General features: G+C 51.2%; 9 protein-coding genes across 9 annotated transcripts, besides 2 other annotated features; 5 read left to right on the top strand and 4 right to left on the bottom strand.

Moving 5' to 3' along the window:
• Positions 1–568: 568 nt before the first annotated feature.
• CCOS01_11974 (uncharacterized protein) lies at positions 569–2,164 on the top strand (the record flags this gene model as incomplete). The annotated part of the gene is made up of 2 exons (XM_060460124.1): positions 569–1,524; positions 1,558–2,164. 2 exons carry the CDS (start codon positions 569–571, stop codon positions 2,162–2,164), a joined length of 1,563 nt encoding a protein of 520 aa, XP_060309067.1.
• Positions 2,165–2,707: 543 nt separating this feature from the next.
• Positions 2,708–3,340, top strand: CCOS01_11973 (uncharacterized protein; the record flags this gene model as incomplete). The annotated part of the gene is made up of 1 exon (XM_060460123.1): positions 2,708–3,340. One exon carries the CDS (start codon positions 2,708–2,710, stop codon positions 3,338–3,340), a length of 633 nt encoding a protein of 210 aa, XP_060309066.1.
• A 1,276-nt stretch (positions 3,341–4,616) lies between these two features.
• On the top strand, positions 4,617–5,376 carry CCOS01_11972 (uncharacterized protein; the record flags this gene model as incomplete). The annotated part of the gene is made up of 2 exons (XM_060460122.1): positions 4,617–4,858; positions 4,923–5,376. The coding sequence occupies 2 exons, from the start codon at positions 4,617–4,619 to the stop codon at positions 5,374–5,376; spliced, it is 696 nt and encodes a 231-aa protein (XP_060309065.1).
• A 314-nt stretch (positions 5,377–5,690) lies between these two features.
• Positions 5,691–5,699: a sequence feature (Short protein (CCOS01_11971, KAK1517714.1) was converted to a misc_feature.).
• A 71-nt stretch (positions 5,700–5,770) lies between these two features.
• Positions 5,771–5,842: a sequence feature (Short protein (CCOS01_11971, KAK1517714.1) was converted to a misc_feature.).
• Positions 5,843–7,833: 1,991 nt separating this feature from the next.
• CCOS01_11970 (uncharacterized protein) lies at positions 7,834–9,450 on the bottom strand (the record flags this gene model as incomplete). The annotated part of the gene is made up of 6 exons (XM_060460121.1): positions 7,834–8,329; positions 8,423–8,518; positions 8,586–8,703; positions 8,758–8,910; positions 8,971–9,205; positions 9,280–9,450. 6 exons carry the CDS (start codon positions 9,448–9,450, stop codon positions 7,834–7,836), a joined length of 1,269 nt encoding a protein of 422 aa, XP_060309064.1.
• Positions 9,451–11,162: 1,712 nt separating this feature from the next.
• CCOS01_11969 (FAD dependent oxidoreductase) lies at positions 11,163–12,691 on the top strand (the record flags this gene model as incomplete). Its single annotated transcript, XM_060460120.1, has 2 exons — positions 11,163–11,363; positions 11,453–12,691. 2 exons carry the CDS (start codon positions 11,163–11,165, stop codon positions 12,689–12,691), a joined length of 1,440 nt encoding a protein of 479 aa, XP_060309063.1.
• A 1,454-nt stretch (positions 12,692–14,145) lies between these two features.
• CCOS01_11968 (uncharacterized protein) lies at positions 14,146–15,698 on the top strand (the record flags this gene model as incomplete). Its single annotated transcript, XM_060460119.1, has 3 exons — positions 14,146–14,319; positions 14,516–14,826; positions 14,882–15,698. 3 exons carry the CDS (start codon positions 14,146–14,148, stop codon positions 15,696–15,698), a joined length of 1,302 nt encoding a protein of 433 aa, XP_060309062.1.
• A 186-nt stretch (positions 15,699–15,884) lies between these two features.
• CCOS01_11967 (uncharacterized protein) lies at positions 15,885–16,941 on the bottom strand (the record flags this gene model as incomplete). The annotated part of the gene is made up of 2 exons (XM_060460118.1): positions 15,885–16,856; positions 16,906–16,941. The coding sequence occupies 2 exons, from the start codon at positions 16,939–16,941 to the stop codon at positions 15,885–15,887; spliced, it is 1,008 nt and encodes a 335-aa protein (XP_060309061.1).
• Positions 16,942–17,908: 967 nt separating this feature from the next.
• CCOS01_11966 (uncharacterized protein) lies at positions 17,909–18,326 on the bottom strand (the record flags this gene model as incomplete). Its single annotated transcript, XM_060460117.1, has 3 exons — positions 17,909–17,944; positions 18,018–18,158; positions 18,246–18,326. The coding sequence occupies 3 exons, from the start codon at positions 18,324–18,326 to the stop codon at positions 17,909–17,911; spliced, it is 258 nt and encodes an 85-aa protein (XP_060309060.1).
• Positions 18,327–20,548: 2,222 nt separating this feature from the next.
• Positions 20,549–21,792, bottom strand: CCOS01_11965 (glycosyl hydrolase family 16; the record flags this gene model as incomplete). Its single annotated transcript, XM_060460116.1, has 2 exons — positions 20,549–21,585; positions 21,699–21,792. 2 exons carry the CDS (start codon positions 21,790–21,792, stop codon positions 20,549–20,551), a joined length of 1,131 nt encoding a protein of 376 aa, XP_060309059.1.
• Between the last annotated feature and the right edge of the window lie 542 nt (positions 21,793–22,334).

Below are 22,334 nucleotides of genomic sequence, written 5' to 3'. Positions count from 1 at the left end.
CTGATACAACAATGTCTTCAACTACGAGTCTTGTTCGCTACTCCACGACGTGGTCTTCTTAAGTCTTCCCAACTTCACCTAAGTAGGTAGTGTAGTACCAGATCAGGAGACAATTTCAACTCCAGCGCCAACTACATCGGACTTTTTAGATTGGTATCTTACTTGGAGAAGTATGCTTTGCAATGTATGCATGCCGATGTTCCGTGGTCTCATATTCAACGGAATCGCGTTCGACTTGGGATACAAGATCCATCATAAAGATAGCATCTCGCTCTCCAGGTCAGCCGCGAGCGGGTGTCGTATTTGCGGCGAATTGCTTCTTCGAACACTGGACATGCATGACTCACTCGATATCTTCACGGGCCCATGGATGTATCGGACTGCCTTCAATCGAGCAGGCTCTGAGTCCTTTGCTCGGCTCACTTTCACTATTTTATATCAGACAGGCGGTATATTCTCGCGCCACTTCCGTGTTTATCCAAAATCATCCGTAAACGTCAATTCCAGCGTCGCTGTTAGGAACGGCATCATACCTGAACTGGAAGCCTTGAAGGCGGTGCGGTATTGGATGAGTACGTGCTTGACAGGACATGCAGAATGTCGCGTCAAAGGCCAACCAAAGTCGTATCCCACCCGTTTGCTGGAGATAGATAAATCAGGTTTGCGGCTCATCGATCCCGAGACGACACCGATTTCTGGGCCGTATGCTGCACTCAGCTATTGTTGGGGCTCGAATCCTTCATTCCTCCGTCTCACCGCTTGGAACCAAAATAGGCTGCGGGCAGGGATCGCCGACGATGAGCTTCCGATAGCTTTTTGTGAAGCTCTCAAAGCCGTACGATGCCTCAATATCTTGTACATCTGGATCGATTCGCTGTGTATCATTCAGAGTGGGCCCGGAAGTACTGAAGACTGGGCCCATGAGTCCTCACGGATGGCGGACGTATACTCAAACAGCATACTCTGCCTTGCGCTGTACCGAGCTGCAAATCCACATGAGAGTACATTCCGAGGGGGTGTGCCACCTTTTATGCCACCCATTGAAGTTGATACAAGATGTATTTTCGATAGAGATGAGTCCATTCATCATTCATGTGTCGTCTTCTCTTCTAGCTATTATGAAGACGCGCTCTATCGCCAACCACTGGGTTCCCGAGGGTGGGCGTTGCAAGAAAGATTGTTGTCGCCGCGTGTTCTCGGGTTCGGTTGCGGAGAGTTGTTTTGGAGCTGTGCCGAATGCCAACACGCATGCGAGTCGTTCCCGGATGGTTTGCGTCTCGAAGATAACTTCTTTCAAGGTCTGCAACTGACGTCGGTCCCGTCAACGATAGAGGCAAAAGACAATTGGACCCTCACCACTGTCTGGTTCCGAGTTGTGGAGGAATATACCAACCGTGACCTCACGTTCCCAGAATCAGACAAGCTTGTGGCGTTGTCTGCAGTGGCCTTACGTTTGGGCCAGGCAATGGACGATGTATGCATCTGGGGCCACTTCAACAAGAGCTTGATTAGAAGCTTATATTGGAGTGTTGGCAGGATACACGTGAACCTCAAAAGGGGCAGGGCAACCAGAAGATCTCAAGTAGCCTCTGATGGGAGATGGACCAACGGGGTCAAGTTTCCTTCCTGGAGTTGGGCCTCTATGGACGGACCGATATCTTTCGAGCATGAAGTCTTTGGGACAATGGTAACCTCCCCCCTCGCTTCATTCGAAAGGTACGTGATACAAAGCCCAGGCACAGGTCATCAGCAAATTTCCACCATCCTGCTCCAACTTCAGGTCTATGAAATGAAAGGACAGTTGCAGCTGCATCGTGATGAGAGCGGTGGTACGGTCTATACCTTCGCCCCAACAGCATATTCCAGAATCATTGACTGCGCCAGAAAATTCACGGCTTTCCTGGATGACTATCAAAACCCCACTGAGGGTGCTCACGTGACCTTTTGCCCCTTGATGGCTGATAGTGGGAGAGATCCGGCCACCCTTAAGTCTTGCGACTTTGTTTTGGGTATATTTGTTGAGAAGACAGGTCATTTACTGGATGGCCGATTCATATTTCATAGAGTAGGCTGCGGTTACATCGAGCTGAAAGACTGGGAGCAATGGCAAAATATCTATTATAGTGTTGAATTCCGAGAAACTAGCAAGGTACTCTTGAGTTGAAACTTAGTGGCTTTGCAAGCCTTTATAGGTATATATATATATCTCTCTCTCTCTCTCTCTTTTCTCTTTTTTTCTCTTTTTTAAAAGGGGGGGGGGGGGGGGGGGAAGATAAGTGTTCTTTTTGTTCATCGACTGTTCTTGTGAAGCGCGACTAAGGAGGCAGGTACCTCAGAGGCTCAGATGTGATAGCTGAGAAATTCATGTTTTTTGCCGGGGCCTGGTCTAGAAGTACTGGTAGCTGCGTGTTACATGAATACCGTTCTGGTAATAAATTTCTCAATTTGAAACAGGATTCTTCTTTCGTTTCTTCTTACTAACCTCGATACCATCATGTTGGATATGGGCATGTCTTTCTTGTCTACTCCACACACCTCATCTCAACCCATCCTCCACCTTCATCCTCATTCTCACTTTGTTTTCACCTCACTGACTCTCATATCAACCTCACTCCAGCACCATTCCTCTTCCTTGAGAAATTTCAGCGTCATCGAAACGGAGTCTCCAGCAGCGCCCTACTCGCCCTCAACCCACCCGCCGATCATCATGGACAGACTCGAAGTCGGATCCCTCTACATCATGATCTCGATCCCATTCTCCATCTACTTCGGCAAGAAGAAACACATCTACGCGACCAGTCTTCCGGACGACCCGAACTTCCCCTTCAGCACTTACGAGCTCATGGTCTCCCAGGGCCTCTCCACTGAAGAATTTCACTGGGACCTCTACTGGCACACCTCCGACTCAACCATTGATGAGCTCATTCTCACAAATGGCAATCAATACGCCAGCAGAAGCGCTGATATCGACAATGAAAGCGGTATTCTCTATCGCCTTCGCCCCTTCACAACCTGTCCGACAGCCTACTCCCGCGACCGGCTCACGATCACCCGCGTCCTGACAGTGCCGCCCGCATTCATCCCACATCTAACGCGCTACCTCGACTGGATGACCGCCGAGTCGGCTCGCGTCGCCGAGCGAAGCTACGTCTGGGCTACGATGGCTTACTATCGCACCCGCCGCCACCTCCTCAAGATTAAAGGCGTGCGCGATCATACCTTCAACCAATTCGACATCTCGCGCTTTACGGCGGAGCTGCTCTCGTTCGCCTACGCCGAGGTTCCTGGCGCGTTGTTGTTTGGTGGCATGGGGATGCCGAGACCGATTGTTGCGTCTTAGTTGGGCGTAGCAATGGGGTTCCTTGAGGAGGAAGATGCTGTTGCTATCAGGCACGAAAGGGATGAGCTTTTGAGGAGGCAGAGGGAGGAGTTTGGGGTTGTCACTGCTTGCTGGTACCAGTGAGTTGGTTGTGAAAGCACGGACGATTGCCTAGGGTGCTTGCTCACTTCGGTGTGGTGCAGAGCACGATCTAGTATGTCCTCCTCTCCTCAATAGATCACATTTTTGGAGCTACGGGTAGCTAACGTCGAACCCTTGCTTCAGACTCAAAAAAAAACACCAAATGAAAGAAGGAAAGCAAGCCTTGTTATGGCGGTCAGCAGTTGCAAGCACGCCGAAGAAGATACGGTCATCTTTGATTTAGGGCCCAGCTGGAGACTAGACTCTACGTTAGGAGATAGCGACTGGCAGCTGCCACCTTCTTACAATGAGTCTTCGATGACATTGAGATTCTAGTTGTACATAGCTCTTGACACTTCTCAAGAGGTCAGGCTACCAATGAGATGAAGTGCAAGACAGCGTATAGTCCCCTCCTCCGACCCAGGTCCAGTTTCAGGTAATCAGTAGCCAAGCTTGAAGTCGAGCAAGGCCGAACGGCTCCTCATTGTTTGACGCTGGAGAAAAATCCATCAATAATCTGAGAGTCGCAAAGACAAGCTCTATCGGTACCCAAAAGGCTCGACGTCTGGAGTGCAGAGTTCTCGGGTCCGGTGCGGAATCGGCGGCTCCTCAGGTGCCCGAAATGAGGTGATGCGGGCCGGACCGTACGACTGTGGGCATGCATTCACCCGTACGTGAACCTTGCCAAAAATGACTTGCAGAAGCATGAGGAAAAACAAGTCTACTTAAAATTCCATACACAGAGCCTCTTTGCAGACAATAAGAGATCGGTGGTCTGTCATGCGGCATGTGGAAGCCGCCTAACTGCGCAAGAATGAGCAAGTTTCCCGAACCCCTCACCACCTCACCAGTCAGTCTCCCCACGCCTAAAAGTCAAGTCGCCCCAGCACCGAAGTCGCCGTCCTCGGGATGTAAAAGACGAACCACCTCCCCGCCCCCAATATCGAGCAAGTTTGAGGCATTCAGTTCCCTTGTCATTGTCGTCGTCACCAGCGAAACGAGCTTCCTTTATCGAATAAGAGAGCCTGGGCCGTCGCTGCGATGCCGCTTCTAGACATCATGGCGTTCGTATCTGCGTCTGCGTATTCGGTTCTCCTCTCCGAAGAGCCGATACCTTCTTATTCACAATACCTTGGTCATTAAGAATTTGTTAATCATGAGCCAGAGACTGAGAGGATCGATCCATCGTCCAGACCTGATTGTGGTCTTGTTGTGTATCGAAGCTGTCGTCGTCTTCGCCGCTCTCGTGCTATTCGGCGTGGCGTACCCAGATCGCTTCCGCTCGCGACTCTGGAGGAACGGCGGTGAGCAAGGATGGTGTTCGAATCCCAGAATGCGGATATACTTCTATGCCAACCATGAAGAGCCACCCGAGATACCCTTGATATGGAGCCAGAGGTGAGGTTCCGCGTGCTTCCATCACTCTGCTGAAGCTTCAACGCTAACCCATCGCTTCATCCAGGTTGACGACTTCCGACATGGCCACCGCGGTCCTCGGAGCGACGATTTTCTTCGCCCGCCTAACGATGGCGGTCCTGCAATACGAAGCCCGATGGACGAACCTCGCATACGACGCCTTCCTCGGCGTCCTATGGGCCTGCAGTGCCGCCGCGCAGAACGAACCCGATCTAAGCGATCCTCATCACTTCAGCGAGAGGCCGTGGTATCTCACCCGAAGCTGTGACGAAGCGTGGCCAGAGAATCGGGGCTGGTGTATGATTGCGAAGTGGGAATATGCCTGGTCTATTCTTGCTGCGTTCTTTTACGTCGCGAGGGTCGTTGGAACGTTGAGCTGGTCGTTATACGAGAAAGGAAGAAGAGATGGATTTAGCACTGGGTGCAAGGCGCTATCCTTATCAGAATGCGATCCGTGGACTGAGGAGTGCGAGATCGCGTTGTACATGGATGATGCGTAGCAGTATGACTGGGTGTGATATGGATCTGGCGTCGTACATATTAACGACAGGTCAGCACAGACGGGATCGAGGTGACACAACTATACGACAAGGGATTGCACCGCACGAAGAAGGCAAAGACTATCGATATCAACTTTGCATTGTGAATCTCTGCCTAACGACTATCGACAACAGGGCTGAAGTGAGGGGGTGAGGGAGAAAGTTCCATTGCATCTGTTTGCATGCAACCATTCGAAAACCATGTGGTCAATCCGTCCAAACAACCCGTAGATCCACCCGTGAAGCATGGCGATCAGTTAAAGCTTCGAACATGCTTATTTGTTCTGTGGCAAGAGTGTCAGTAACATCATCTTGGTGGCTGATGGTGCGATCAGTGTCTAGGAGGGGAACTTACGGGGCAGCCGGCACAGGTGCAGTCCTTGCCGCAGTGGCAGGAGCCGGTGGAAGCGCATCCGCAGCCAGACATGTTGATAGTTGGTGGAGTCGTTTGAAGTGACTTGAAGGTGGTTCTGTTTGCCTCGATTGTGGACCGAAGTCGTTGATTGTTTGATTGTGCAGTGAAGTGGTGATGGAGGTGGGAGAAGTCAAAAGCTGTGGGTGGCAAGTGATTTGGTGGTTTAAGTAATGGCGATGATTATCTAATGGCGACCTGGAGCATCATTGATGGAAAGGAAACAACCGGGCGAGATGAGAGGCAAGAGCGAGAGCACCTCCCGTCTGGCTCCTTCCTCACGGCTTGGGCCAGTCAAACAGACCACATGTTCTTCCCCCGAGCATGGAAGTCGCTAGTCAGCAGCCCCAAGTTCCAGCCAGCGATGCTAGCTTTGACGCCGGTGGTAGAGGGAAGCTCCTCCGTCACCCCGCCTCCTGCCTTTCTGTATCTCTTACCTGGTGCCTGCCCAACCACGATTGGGAAAGAACGAAGAACCCGTCGGCTGAGTGGTTCGGAGGAAAGTGGCGAATGACGTGCAGCCGGTAAAGGTACTGAAGCAGGAGCTAAGATCGGTCTTGTCACAAGGCAAGGCCCAACCTGCCACTCAATCAATGGCAGTTCTCAGTGCCTCCTTCCCGGATCGAGACTACGCAAAGAAACCCCACTTTCCCACCGAGACAAGTGACGAACGGGCCCGGGCCCTCAGACCGGCGTGGGCCCGTCTGCTGGCTACCAGTTTGGGGACAAACCCGCCATATGGCCAATCATACGGCTTTTATGCTGGCTTAGTTCACGAAGATACCGGAGTACATTCTGCGGGGGAGAGGAACAACGGCTTGACGGCCATCTTTGAGACTATGATTCTCCTCGATCGCGGGCCGAAGATCAGGGTCTTCCCTTGGAATCGATAACCTTATGTTTTACGAAGTAACCGTTGATTGGCAAGGTCACCTTGCTCATTCAATTTTGCGTTTCACCAGTGGGCGAGAAATGTCTAACTGAAGACATCAGACTGCAGAATCTGCGAGAAAAAGACCTGGTCCCTCGGGAAAATGATGTCGCCGCGGCCACACTTCTGAACATTGGCTAGCTACTAGCCGTTGCATGTTGGCAAGCTATCTATAGCCGCTCATGTTTTCTAGCTGTTCTACTTGGACCGATGTGCAGCGAGTCGAGAGAGTGGGCATCGCAAGGGACCGTTCACGGCGCCGTGCATCATGCATGTGCGTCATCAGACGTGTTGGCGCACGAGTCTGGCGCGTGCCTTTTTCTCAACTTCTCCAACCGCTGACATGCAGCAACGTTACCGCTGGCTCGTCGCCGACGGAATCCGCTTTGACACTTCTTCCACTGGTTCCACGTATGACTCGATAACGCATCCCGGTGGGTATATATCCGGGACTAGCAGATCTCAGCTCATCAGAATCCGACATCTTGGTGCTGGTTCGGTGCCGGGTCCGAGATCGTCGTACCCCAGCTGAGCGTTTCATTTCCTGTACCCGATCCAGGAGATGGCTGGCAAGTGCCGAGGTTTCCCGCCGGCTTTCAGGTCTGGCATGCCCATTGTTACGAGGATCCATGACCAGGCATCGGAATCGGTAAACAGCCGCATCGCGAACATCCCGGTGCCGCCTCCGCTAGTCTATCTGAGGCACACGACCATGGCATGCAAAATGAGAGTTTGCAGCTTGCGTGCCGTTAATTTCCCTGGGACTCAGTTGCTCCCTGTAGGAATTTCACACACAGTTAGGCAGTTGGGAGATGAAGATTTACCTTGTGAATAAAGTAGTTCCCGGGCGGATGAGTCTCGCTAGGGGAAATGCAACTCTCTTGACTATGATGACGACCAAACGGAACGAAGAGGAGCTATTGAAAAAGTATGCGTCCCTAGGCCTCAATGAGAAATCATCAACTGGAGACATCGGGAAATATCTCTCCTGTCCATAACATTTTTCAATGTTGTTTAAATACTATATATGATTCCTACGCCAATACCTTAAAGAAGAAGTGCCCTGCCATGTTTGTTATGACTTCGATGAACCTATTGGCCCAAACCTATCATTCTCGCTGTACTTGACACTAAAGTCCCTCGTGCAGACAATCCCTCTTCCATGCTCTTTCTGTAGTATAATCTCCTCGCTGTTCGTATCGGAAGGCAAAGTACCAGCATACATAGCTTCAGCGGAACATCGGCCTTCCATAGCGATCGGCGAGCGCACCACGTCAGCTCTAGTACCTATGCCAGAAACATATCTTTCAGTTACACTGAACTCGTCCTTGGTATGCATCTCGAACTCGTCATGTAAACTGCGATCCAGCGGGATCCTGCTGGTTCTCCTGTTACCGCTCGCGTAGGGGGTGTTGCGAGAGGCACCGCCGCCAAGGGGCGTCTGACCACTTCGGCCGTAGCGTTCGTTGCTAGGGTAGTAGTCGACTGAGCTGTTGATCTTCAAGAGGCGACCGAATAGAGGCTTGAGGTAGGAGGCGCAAGCTGCGATGATACCGATGTTGAGTTGAAGACTAGTTCGCATCAAGACTAATTAGGATGCGCACTTTCACTAACGTCTACACATTGCATTGTGAAATTAGTTTACTGCATGAAAATTGACTCACTTTTGCCAGAAATGAACCCAATAGTCGAATATGGCATCTGGACTGCCACCTGTGGTCAACATGAATACACCCTTGAGAATGCCCATGATGACTGCACTGGATTGAGAATCATGTCAGCGCATTCGCGAATCGAGAAGGATATCAGGACATGATTAAGACTTACAAATAACCAAGATTAAGGATGCCTATCACATAAAGTCTGACGCGGAATCTCATCTTCAAATGCCAGATGATGGGAATCGGTAGCACTCCCAAGCAAATGTCGGTAAATATGTTACAGGCTGACCAAAAGGTTTGTCAGAAATCGTGACGGCCCGGCACGCAGGCTGACTTACAGATATTCCAGTACGTCAGTTTAATAAACAGATTGAAGTCGTGACACCTTGGATCGAAGGGGTTCATCCACTGAAACTCCCACCAGCCCGAATATGGCGTGCAGTAAACAAACAACCAAGCAATTGCTTGAATCGAGTATGCAATGACAAAACCTACAGACTTTAGCCATCGACGTCTTGGATCTGAGGCGACAACTTCGTATTCATACATACCAATTACGGCGTAAAGCGACCATCGGTACCATTGAAGGTCCCTCTTTAGTCGAAGTAGACTTATTGCCATCGATATTCTTAACAGTCCCATCGCGACGCCATCTGATAAAACCGTCTTCCAGAAAGATATCTGCTCGAATTCGATTCTGTCGTTTGTCGGGATTGTCGAACCATGACGACCGAGACCATAAGGTATTTGAAGGACCAGGCAGACCCAAGAGACAAGGGCGAGTATCTAAATCGTGCTGAAGTCAATAACCTCTTTTGACCTTCAACAACGGACAAACTGATATAAGAGTACGGACTTACGGCGGCAGCCACTATGAGGGCATCTTCGGCTCCAAAGGCTCTGAGGATTACTACGCGAGCATAAACACGCAGCGAGACGAATGCCAGAGCAATGAAGTGGAAAGCGCCAACGACGCCGACGATCCGCCCTGCATTGTTAGCATTGACGTATTCTGGAGGAATGCCATCCATCGTTAATTCATGATTGTGAATATGGAGAGGGTAGAAAGAGAGCAGTAGCGACGATGAGGGCAACGTAGACTTATGGATAAGGCCACCCTCGTTTCTCGCGGTTCAGTATCACTGAGAATCCTACGGAGAGTATCAACACTTTGATGCTTATTCTTACGGCTACAAGTGTTAGGGAACCCACGCACTCTTGGCCTCGGCTTGGCCCCACGACTTTCCGGTCCTGGCTTCATGCATACTTCTTCGACGCTTCTGGGTTTAGGCTCAAGGGGGCAAGAAGAAATTTGCACCTTGCAGCGTCTCACAACTTGTCACAACTCGAGCTTCACTAGGAGTTAGCCGTTATTTGATAATTTCTCAGCTTGTGGTAACATTGAAGACGTACCGCACATGCCACAGTAGCTCAAAATGACAGACGTCGTATTTCTTGCGAGACTATTGCTCGATTCGTAGATGCCTTCCTCCGAGGGATTCACTACCCTGTTGGTGACTCCTTTTCAACGTGCAATCTTGAAGATTCTGCATTGGTGTGGCACAGGGGAGAAGAGGGGTTGAACATACCGGGATTTCCGGGCAGCGCGTTGCCACATGGGCTACATATGCCAAGAACAAGGATGAAACGGTGAGAGTATAGGGCATCGAGTGACAGATACACTGTCAACTCCTCGAACACAATAGTCGTAACACGAGAACTCTTGTGGCACAGCACAGCTGTTTAGTTCTTCAAGTGGAACAGACGATCCGGCCCAGCCCGATCTTATCACGGACCGCACGCACGGCCTAAACGGACCCATATGACAGGGAGATGTGGGATATCAGGTCGTTTCTCAACGTGAATCACGCTTCCCGCAGCAGCAATGAACGAACCACAGTTCAATATTCAGCTTTCAAGCCAATCTCCCTGTTACTGTTTCCGGACAAAGTCGTGGCGATTTGGAAGCGTGCCGGCAACGCCACAACCGGCCTTCGTTCTTCATCTGTCAACATTGACAAGGAATTTCGCAAAACCGCGCAGAATTCGAATGCATGGGCTTGCTCGGATGATCGAGGCCATCGGCCCGGGTGGGACTTATGGATACTGCTGGCGCCGCGCCCCTGCATTTCAACCCCGGCCACTATCCACCCAGCCTTTTGGTTGATGGTCCAACTTATTCGGACGGCCGGGCTCGGAGCCGCGGTCTCTAAAGCGGAGCATTGTGTCCTAAAATCCTGGTTCGAAAGCCCCTCAAGGTGTAGTATTATCACACCATCTTCGAAAGATGCCTGTATTCTCTCGCTGTTGAACTTGTTGGTTCGACGAAATCGACGTGACATCCAACAAAGTTTCACGATTTAGCTCACCTGTCTAGGATCCATCAGTCACAATGCAATTTCCGGCATGCAGCGGCCGTTGGTCCAATGCGGGGTGAAGACTCCATGTCGGCGAGAACGGCTGGCGGCCAAGACGATCGATTCCACCAACCGAGATATGTATACTTATTTGGGAAAGTCAAGTACGTAGGCTATGCAGACGTAGTCTTCAACCTTCGGGAATTGATGTTGTGCTACTTTGCGGGCATTCGACAACTCGATTTAAAATCTCCCGTGATTCTGCAGACTCGCCGTAGACGTGCGTTTCGTTACCAATCGCTTTACCACACCAGAAGTACTGCCGCATTCCAAAAGATCACGTGTTGGTTAGAACTCTCTGAACTATCCACGCTTTCTAAGTCGACATGCGTTCTAGTACGATGCGTGCAGGTGCAAGTCTCGTTGCTACGTTTGTGGCGCAGGGCGTGGCTGGGTTGAGCTGTTGCAACCATACCATCTCTCGGGATGTTATTGTCGTTGGTGGTGGTGCTGCTGGCTCTCACGCTGCTGTTTGGTTGAGAGACCATGGACAGAGTGTCGTCGTTGTAGAAAAAGCTAGTCAACTTGTAAGTTACGCCCTCTCTTCCGTCACCCTCCCTTCTTTAGATGCCTCTCCTTGAAGCAACTACGTATCGTAACTAACATTATCTTCAAGGGTGGCCATACGGCATTCTACTATGACTCGGCTTCGAATAAGTCCATCAACGTCGGTGTCCAGGCATGGATGGAGTACAAGGACACCTTTGACTTCCCGAAGCGCATGAATGTCTCAACCAGTGGGTCGATGCAGTTCACCACACTTGATTACAAGTACGTCGACTTCAAGACGGGCTCGCCGGTGACAGGCTGGAATGCGCCTTCTTCAGACGCCATGTATCCCGCGCTTCAGAGGTACCTCGACGTTCTTGAGAAATACGAGGACATCATTCTCCCAGGCTTCGAGAACTTCCCAGATGCGGACGCCATTCCGGAGGACCTGGTCATGCCCTTCCGCCAGTTCGTCGAAAAGTACGACATCGCCGCCGCCGTACCCCAGATCTGGGACTCCACGGCACAGGGCCTTGGTGATACCATGGACGTGCCGACCTTGTTCGTGATGCAGGCTTCCGGCGTCCCCATGGTGCGAGCTCTGCTGGGAACCGCCGCCGCCGCGGTCCCTGCCTCGGGACGCCTCTACGAATTGTACGAGAGCGTGGCCAAGTTCCTCGGCGATGATGTTATCTACTCCAGCACTGTCGTCTCTACAGCTCAACGCACTGACGAGGGTGTCTCCGTAAAGGTTGCCGGCGCTGATGGCACCTTGACTTGCATCGACGCAAAGCGCCTGCTCATCGCTTTCGAGCCGACCCCCGAAAGTCTCGCCCCTTTCCGTCCAGACGAGACCGAGACAGAAGTGTTTGACAAGATCGAGTTCACCACCGTCTACGCTGGCATCCTACGTCACCCGTCGTTGCAAATCAGCACCGCCTACTCCAACAGGTCGCCCGCTCCCGGCTCGACCAACTACACCGTCTTCCCTACCCCCTCTCAGGTGGGTCGCATTGACTACATTGGCGGTACCAAAGACTTGTTTCAGTTCACGGCTGTCGGCACGGATGAGGATACCTCAGAGAGCATGAAGGCCGTCATTGCTGAGTCCATTGGCAACTTAATTGAGGCCGGAACAGTCCCTGCTTCAAACGGCACAGTCAGCTTTGTTGCCTTTGCGAACCATGGGAAGATGCATCCTCGCGTTACCGGCGGGGAGCTTCGTACAGGATTCATTCAGAAGCAGACAGCTCTTCAAGGCCGCCGCTCCACCTGGTACACGGGAGCAGCCTTCTCTGCAGGCTTCTCGACTGTGGTGTGGGAGTACAACAATGTCATCTTGCCCAAGTTGATTGAGGGGCTGTGAATGACTCGTTTGAGGATTTAATGTGTATATTTGATATTCAACAACGGTCTTCAGAGGAAGATGGCCAAGATAGAATGCATAAAGTCTAGACTATAGAAGCACCAGGACTTGACTCCGACTGACTTAACTCATACTGGAAACTCAACGAGTTGTCGTGTGTGCTGCTGAGACCATCATGTACTTATGGGCACCCGCCCAGAGGCTTGGTGGGGTCCCACTGGCAGCCCTGGCGCGCTTCCAGACCAGCTGCTGCTTCGGTGCGTGCTTCTCGAGCGAGGGGAGCCGCGATGGCCATCGACGCTATTGCGCACCAAAACGTTAGTTTGCAGCGAACTTCCGCGGTTGAAATCGTCAACTAACTTACCGAAAATCGCAAAGACTTGGATGAACTTCATAGTTGAGATGATACCGTGATTGGCCCTTTGTTGGTCTGGGGTTCTTTTGTGTTTCCGAGTGATGATGAGAAGGATCAAGTTAGCAAGCAAGAGTCGGCCGCCATCTTTATATACACCTTGAGAACAGTTCTCGTTGTCTTTCAACTCCTTTTCCCTCAACTCTGCGCTCTACGATGTTCCCGCGCGGATGCATCTTTCGGCGCTGTACCTGGATAAGCCCCGCTCTAGAGAAAGGAAATATCTGGTTCGCTCAAAAACTTCATTCTGTTTGAATCGGCGTCCAGTCGGGTTCAAACGAGCGACGATCGCCCCATCTGATAAGCCGTAAATTTAGACTTTGACGTAATCTAATCCATCAGTTTGATTGATTAGATGCTACATTTAAGAGCCAGGATGGAAGTAAGGATGCACGTGGGTCAGCATAGTCATGACCATGCTCCTCAGAGCAGGGGCTTCAGGGGTAATTATCTCGTTCCATCCATGGTTATGAGGAGACGAGAAACTATCGTGACGAAGAGGTAGGCTCGATTATTTTATTTCCAGGTTCACCCCTCGTTTGAGGCTTTGGTCTCCCGCCCCCGCCGTTTGTGTTTCTGCCGGGCATTACACCGGCTTTTTTGGATAGTACCAAGTGTGCTCGGCGAAGAAATTACACCAATAGCGATTCCTCTCACTTTTGAATTACATACACCGGCACGGCGCAATCGGCATCGTGCACCGGACGCCCACCGGGCATACCCCCACCGGACTTGGCATTCTTTATCCGGATGCGACAAGCGATGATGCCGCCCGGGAAAATAAACGTCGATGGGCGCCCATTGAGCTACCTACTAGTTTTCTATGTGCAAGATTCTTTCCGTGAATGTAGTTGAGATGCTGTTTTGCTAGTGGTCTGAGATATTATGGTGATACCCGCGAAGCCAGTGCGTTATAGGAAGAGGTCTGCCATATAAACCCCCCTTTGACCGCTCGAACATTCCTTCTTTCACTCGTTCTTCATCAAAGGATTTTCGAAGGCCATCTTTCAAGTACATTCATCGCGCCGAAGTTACAGACACCATGGCTCGAAATGCTTTGATCGTCCTATTGGGCCTGACACTACCAGCCCTGGGCGCAGTCCTGAGCGCTCCAGAACCGGTATCCCATTCTGTCATCCAGAAGCGTGATCTCTCTGGGTCATCCTATGTCTGGCTCAACGACAACACCGGTACTCCGCAACATATGGCTTCTGGTGTCTTACTCGGAATTCCAAGCAACCCCGACCAGATCCCTGACCATTGGCTATCTGACATCAAGTTCTGGAACATGAGATCTGGTGGTTCGCAGTTGGCTGAGCCCCGCCGTGGATGGACTCGAGGACTAAACGAGTTCATGGCAAGTACCAAATTAACCTATGAAACCCCCTTACCTGTGCTGACAATGACCCAAGGGTCGCTACGAGTACCTCAAGTCTGCATACCAGGTCACACGCCGCCACGGGGGAAATTTCCAAATCATGATCCATGATATGTGGGGGACCGATTCGTATCCGAATTTCGCCGAGACGCCGATGCCGGGTGACGGAGGAAGCTACGCAGACTTTGACAACTTCCTTGATACGTTTTTTGCGCTGCTGAAACAAGATGGCATGATCGACAACATTTGGTGGGATCTTTGGAACGAAATTGACAATGTCGACTTCCTCGACCGAGGAATAGACAGATGGCTGGAGTACTGGGGTCATGCATACCACAAGATCATGTAAGTTGATCACCCAACCCCGGGCCGAGAGCTCTTCCAGCTCACCATTCTACAGGAGGGATTTCCCCAATGCCAAGGTCATTGGGCCGTCCTACGGTCATCTGCCCAACTTTTCGCAAGGCGTCGAACACTATTTTTCACGCTGGGCTGAGTTCATAAAGTCCAACAACTCCATCCCCGACCAGATCAGTCTTCATTTCCTTTACGGGAACGGGGACTTAACTACCTCGCTCAATAGTTACCGTCAGTATCTGAATGCTGCTGGCGTCGACTTTCAGGGTATCTGGAACGTCCAGGAGTACGGCCACCCGGATCAGCAAGTTCCGTCCGGTCTCATATGGAACATTGGCCAGCTGGAGCGACACAACGTGCCAGGTCTCCGGGCCAATTGGCTAGGCGGTCAGGAACTCAACGACTATCTGGCATATCTTCTCGGGAAGGACAAGACCGGTGCCAATTATGACATGTATGACACTAGTTATCGGCCTGCTCGGGAGTATCCGGTGTACGTCTACTATGCCCAGAGCATGACGGGGTATCGTGTACGCACCGAGATGTCCGAGGACACGCTTGTGGATACGTACGCTACCGTCGATCCCAACCAGCGAGTCGTGCGTATCTTGGCTGGATGTCGTCCGAACACTGGCGTCTGGTTTGTCAAGATTGGCGGACTGAGCGCCCTTGGTCTTCCTGAGTCCGGATCACTTCCTATCAAAGCGATCCGGTTCAACACAGCCCCGGGTCGGTTTGATCGTGTCGCCGAACCTGACGATCTCGGCTACACCAACTACAACTATGGAGATGGCATGGTTACCGTTGCCGTCTATCAGAACGACCCAGACGTCGGCTTTGCTTTCGAGTTCTCGTACTGAGGGCCCTATGGCACGGAAAGGCACAACACAATCGTTCATGATGGTTCAAGATACTTAACAAGTTACATATTTCACATTCTCTGCAGATTCACTTGTTTTCCTGCTGTAGGAAGAGCCATAGCTCTCTACTTTCTAAATCATAATCTATCAAACTCCTTTCTCCCTGTCATAAGTCATATCTTATTTCTATGGGCTGTTCTCCATTCGAAAGCTTTCCTTGTAACTTGGTGACCGCTCGGCATCCATGTCGTTGATGTTGCTAGTGCTGCTCGAGCGCTTCTCGTCTTCAACACCAGCAGAGTAGTGACCCGGTGCACTGGATCCGTTGGGAATGTGGAACCTCTTATCGAAACGACTGATTGCGTAGGTAAAGACAACGATCAACTCGATAACATAGTTGAAGACGTAATAGCACGCCTTGTGGTGGTACCATGCTGGGTTCGACGCGAGCCGGGGCGTAGTGTAGCTCACGCCGATGCGGAAGCCGGCACCCATTGCTAGCAGGGTGGAGGTGAAGAGAACCAGGATGATCTTTGTCCTGAGCGAACCCTTGCCAAAGGGCTCTGGGACGGATTTGCTGGGGATGAGTACGGTCGCGATGACAATCGGAATCGGCAAGAAGGCCAATGTAGCAAGAGATGTTCCGGAAAACAACTGGATGATGCGCGCAGTGTTCAAGGTCGATGGGTTGCGGGTGTAAAAAGAAATGATGGTGATCGTAATGGTCATGATAAGACAAATGATGACGTAGGCATAAAGAGCCTTGAAGGCGATCGAAGGGATGCGACCCCACCCGAAGGTGGGATGTATCGACCTGACCAAACGCTGCGCGAAAATGAGGTTGACAATGAAGAGGATGATGACACCGGCGGCCGCGAAGATATTGGCGGCGATTGTCAAACTAGCATTGTCGTGGCGGGTAGACCAGACAATGCGTAGGACCAGCGCCATATTGCGAGCCATGCAGAAACCGGCGAGAAGTACCGAAGGCAGGAATTTGTGCCCGCGAGCTTTATTCCGCCGAAAGATGGTGATATTGAGGACGAATCCGCTGAGGAAGAAAACGATCAAGACGGCGCAGATTGGCACGTCGACATTCACGGTCGGCGTCAAGCCCAGAAGAGCTGTGACTGGTGCATAAGGAGGTCCTTTCGGCGTCTATGCGGTGTCAGCGGTGACAACATGACGGTGAGACAGGGTAACTTACCTGCTGGCCACTCGTGGCCGGTGTTGAAGTTGACATGGCTTGGCAGAATTGGATGGCAAAGGAATTGAGTTTGGTTCTTGGCAGGGGTCGTGAAGTTGAATTAGAGTTCGTTCGATGTTGCGAATGCGTGAAAAGATTTCGATTGTTGGGGGTTGTAAGTGATAAGACCTCCAGTCAGGCCAGAGCTTCAATGGGTTGAATGCTTTCAAGTCGACGTGTATGATTTCAGGCCCAGGAGTGAAGACACAGTCGTAAGAATTGCACCCCCATCATCTTGATATCTGCTCTCCCAGCTTCTATATGAACCGACTGCTTTGATATCTCCCACCATCCTGCAACCGGCCATCGGAGGTTGGTAGAAGGGCCGTGCCGACATTGACGTGGTTGCTGGCATGCGTCTAATGAGCTTGTCGGCATCTGTGCCTCCGTAGCGCCGCTTAGTCCATACAATCCTTGGGGAAAATGTGGATTTTACTACTAAATAAGCGCCACGTCTGTTCAGCCCGGGCCTCGTTGCCATCCGTTGTCCGATGTCATGTGCATATACATTCCATACTATGTCTGGACGTCAAGGGTCTAAGACCAATTACAGCTAGACAATCGGTCTCCGACTTGTCCAGGCCATCAACATTTGACAGCTAAAAGCCCTTTCCATACGTTCATCACAAACACCAGACTCTAGGGTGCTGTCACACACCCCAGCCACTTGCTTACTTCGGGGAGTGTAGACGCCGTCTTTCTCGGACAGCCACCACAAACCCCGTCGCGATCTTCGTTGCTGGAGCTTGACTCTTAGCACAACGAAATGTTATTGGAAAACCTGACAAACAAAGATCTCACTTGGTAATGAATATCAATTGCCAAGGAGAAGAAGGCAACCAAGGGCCTGGAGAGTTTAAGACATGTTCGTCTTTGGATCCGTATGCTCTATCTAAGGCTTTAAGCTAGATGCGCTCTAGATAAGCTTGGCCATGCATCGTGAACTCTAAATGACATCCCTCATTTAGTGGCAGCAAGTAACCACGCACTGGAAGTCGGCCTACAAGGTGAAGAGTGAGTTAGCTTGAGTTGCTATGCCAATTTGGCCTCTGTTCGTGATGGGGTTTGCTTACTCCTGAAGGTCCACGGGTGATGTCGCCGGGGGCGCTCTTGTAGGTGGGGTCAATAGCCTGGCAGACTTTGATCTTGGCGGCAGCATCAATGTTGAGGCAGAAGTTGCAGTTGGGGTCGCTGTAGGTGCAGAAGCCCTCGGACTTTGATGACTTATTAGCAAGCCGATCCAGCGGGTCACGCCTCGTAGCCAGTGTTGCGTGGCTTGGAAGCTAGTGTTCGGTGCTTACCTTGCAGCTGAAGCCCTGGGGAACAGCAGCAACAGCCGTGAGAAGGGAAGCGAAAACAGCGGTGAAAGTAGTAGCACGCATTTTGAATGTTGTGGTTGCGACGGCAAATGAATGTTTGTAGAGGAGAGCGGGGGTTGCTGAACGAGAGACTTGGTGTGGATGGGCTTTTGATAATGAGAGGACAGTTGAAGTACGCGGAAACAACAAAGAGTTTATAACATCATGAGACGCCTATTGTCTGGTGATCACAGTAGTATATCGTCGGAACCTATCCACAGATGACAGGTAAAGTGTCCTTCATGATTCGGCTGTCGGCATAAATGAGTTGAGCTCTGAACTCTAATAAACTAGAGTCCATATTCAGTATTGGTTACGAACAGCTAGAATTGTTCTACTGCTGAATGAAGACCTGGAGTTGTAGATCGTCATGGGTAAGTTGACTCGTACATACTTCGGCTTCCATTGTTTAGGTTACCATGTTTAAGTTCTGCGATCCTGATAGAGTAGTGGGGGAAGAACGAGTCGTGCTGTTCACAGCGACACAGGCAGTGGCCCCCAACCCATTCGCTGCCCCGCAGATCTCATTTCTGTCGAGCATCAAAACTACATAGATAAGAAGTGCTAGTCAGAATGAAGTTGCTTCTGGGCATCCTAGCTACCAGGTTAGATTCTTCGAGATCGTCCATACTTCCCCACGCGCATTCTGCGGGCAACGAGTTGCGGAAATACCTCAGCCAGTCCTTACAGAAATGTGAGTTATCAAGGACCGTCGGTGGATCATCCTCGCTCAGGTGAATAAGAAGGTACAGCGGCCCAGGATTTACCATCAATGGAAGATATTGCCCTGGCGCTGAACTGAATTCGACGAGGATAACGGCGACCATCAATCCCGTGCTGTTAGGTTACAGCAGCGACATGTGTCGAGTGAAGCCAATATGAGCAGTCTTAGGCCAAGGACCATAAAGTGTATAGATTGATGATACGGTTCGGACGGAACATAAGCATTTGGAGCAATGCGTAACAGAGGTTTGAAGTAGGTAGCTATCCCGATACCGAAACCTCAGTCCATTTTCTGTGAATGAATAATCATGTTTACGCGATACCGAAAGTATTCAGGGAGTAACTCAGTACATGTGTTGCAATATCCATGTCTAATAGCTGAACTGAATCGGCATCATGGCTGACCACATGTCTCCAGATCTGGTAGAGCACACTAATAAGCATAATGATGAGACTCCCGGGATCACTGGAAAGATCTCTTGCAGAGCCTCTGAGCCTGTGATCCAGTGTCATTGTGACCCTATGAAGTCAATTAGCAGCACTCTACGAGGGATTCCCTTGAAGTCTCGGGGATCCCCGACTCAGAATCAGGGTAGAGGAAGCCTTAAGTGGGTATTACTGAACTATCAAAGGCTCGCTCCAGAGAGCGAACCTCTCTTACTAGAAACTCGCTACAATGTGCTCTAAGTAGCTGAAAATCTTCTCTGCAATGTCTGAACTCCTTAGGTATTTCCAGTTTGATGAATGGTAGAAGAGCCGTCCTGTTGCGCTCGCTTCTTTGCATAATGACGTAGCAGTCAGGAGGTCATTGAGTCATGAAATTCGATCAGACGAACTTGAAGTTTGGGACAGCAAGGGTGCAACGCGAGGACCTGACACGGCCCCCTCATGTTTGGGCCCCTTATCGGACTCTAAAGGTAGCAGCGGTGAGTATCAAAATTTCAAGAAGGCCTTCGGGTATACAAACGAGCCAATGGATACAGTGTACTCGATGCAGCTCAAGACTAAATGCAGGTACCCGAGTGCAAAGGTGGTTCCAGGGCTGCGGCGCCATGTAAAACATTTTCCCAACGTCCTTCTCATCATCACAAGAAATGACATCGTGAAGAGAGCAAAAAGGGAAAGTAAGGGAATAAGGAAATGTTATGGCTTCGTAATTTCATTCCTTGTGACGTAACGGAATAATCCCTCCTCGAAAATTCAGCGCAAGTTTGAGCGTTCAGGCGCAAACCATACATGAATCGACTGCATACCACACGGGGTTCATCCTCGCGGGCGAGTTGAACCGTCGTATTTACCACCGACGTATGTGCTGGAAGCATCCCAAAACATACACACAAACCCCCCCCCCCCCTATAGTCTCCTTCATCGAAGTAAGGGTTAGAATCACATGAATTTATCGCATCCCGCGGGCCAGATATAGGGCTAACTTTGTAAAGTAGGACTCTTCTGGTCCTGTATTATCTAACTGTTGTGGGAAGAACTACATACACACTACTGTAACAAATGGGGGGATATCTCTTCTAAAACAGGCCAGCCATCGCGACGAGAGCAAATCCAAACAGACCAGTGCCAACAGTTGCGCCGGTCAACAGCTTTCCAGCGGCAGCGCTGGCGCCGGTGGAGGCAGTAGCGCTGGCGGACGAGCCAGACTGGGTGGCCGAGGGAGCAACCGTCGGACGGATCGTGGTTCCTGTCGTGGTGGAGTTTCTCAGCGGGGCGCCCGAGGACACGGGGAAACCAGAGGAAGGCGTCGCTGTCGCGTCGGAGCTCCCGGAGGCGGATTCGGAGGTTGTGTTACCTGAAGTGGTGTCGTTCTGACCGGCGTTGGTGCTGTCGTCGGTTGCGGCGCCGATCTTGATGCTCGAGTAGTCACCAGTCATGTCGCTGTAGGTGTAAGAGCCACCGGGGTTCGCATTGGTGATGGAGACCTTTTGGACGGTCATGGTGAAAGGCGCCTTGGTGTAGTCGGTCTCGCCACCGGCCCAGGTGATGGTACCGGCGTTGTTGTCCGGGTCGCCGCCGGCCCAGATGCCGAGTCTCAGGCGAGCCGGGGTCTGGGGGAAATTCTTGCCGCCAAGGGCATCGGCGTAGTTGAGGGTGCGGACGAGGTTGCTGTTGATGTACCAGGTGACGGCCTCCTTGGTCCAGTCGATGGTGTAGTTGTGGTACTCGGTCTGAGTCGCGGCGATGGTGTGGAACGCGCCACGGTCGTAGCTAGTGGTGTTGCCCTTGCCGAAGTAGTTGGTCTGAACCTCGGCATCCTTGCCGCCGAGCCACTCCCAGTCGACCTCGTCCAAGTCATCGGACTCGATAACTACACTGCTGACGATACCGGTTCCGGGGGCAGCCTTCATGAGGACCTCGGCGCGGCCGAAGAAAAAGTACCACGATGTCTCGATAGTGGGGGCATCACCCTTCTTGTTCAGGGTGAACTCGGCGCCATCAGTGCCGTAGGTGATGTTGCCGGCGGTGACGGTCCAGGCATCGTTGTCGGCGCCCTTGGTGAAGTCAACCTCATAGGTGCTCTTTGTCAGACCTTTGTTGGCGGGGCAAGTTTCTAAGTTATCTCGTGTTAGCGAAAACACTTAATCCACCAAAGCATAGAGTACCATGAGGTGGAAAACATGTCGAAATATCCTCAGATGAGCGCGGATCCAAAGTTTAACTTACTCTTAGTAGGGTCGCAATCGGTAAAAGTTTGAGCGAAAGTTGTAGAAGCGAGAAGCGCAACGAGCGACGCTTGACGAACGAAAGACAATGCCATTGTGAGTAATTTTACGGCGAAGGAAGAACCCTCTAAAATTCAATTCAACGATAGTATATTGGAAGGGAAAGAAGTTTTAAAAGAGAAGAGATAGAACGAGAGAAATGGCTGAGGCTTTCAGTGAAGAACCATGGAAACCAAACCCGCCCCCTTATTTCGATGGCGGGTCATCGTCTCCATTAAAGAAGGGCAGAATCGACAGGATACATGGATACCTGGTGTTTGAGCTTTACTAGGAGAACCCATCACGCGAGTTCCAGCTGGACAAGCTGGAGCCAACCACCTCACTTCCACCCCATCTCAAGGAGGCTGACGTACGTTTGAGCATTTGGCAACGGCAAACACCTGCCACTCGGCCTCCCGGCAGTGGAGTTGCCATGGTGGGGTTCATTAGTGGGTGAAATCTATTGAGGGGGACGCGTGTGCATGGGTGGCTGTACCATTTCTTCTTCCCTGACACCTGCAGCTGGTCGCTCGGGGCAGCGCCCACCATCCGATGTGCCGTGCCGGGAGGCCGTTCATGCTATTAAAAGCCGTGCGGC

Source organism: Colletotrichum costaricense, assembly GCF_030867565.1.
Source record: "Colletotrichum costaricense strain IMI 309622 chromosome Unknown Scaffold_14.1, whole genome shotgun sequence".
NCBI classification, from domain to species: domain Eukaryota; kingdom Fungi; phylum Ascomycota; class Sordariomycetes; order Glomerellales; family Glomerellaceae; genus Colletotrichum; species Colletotrichum costaricense.
This window is presented reverse-complemented; position numbering and strand designations above follow the sequence as displayed.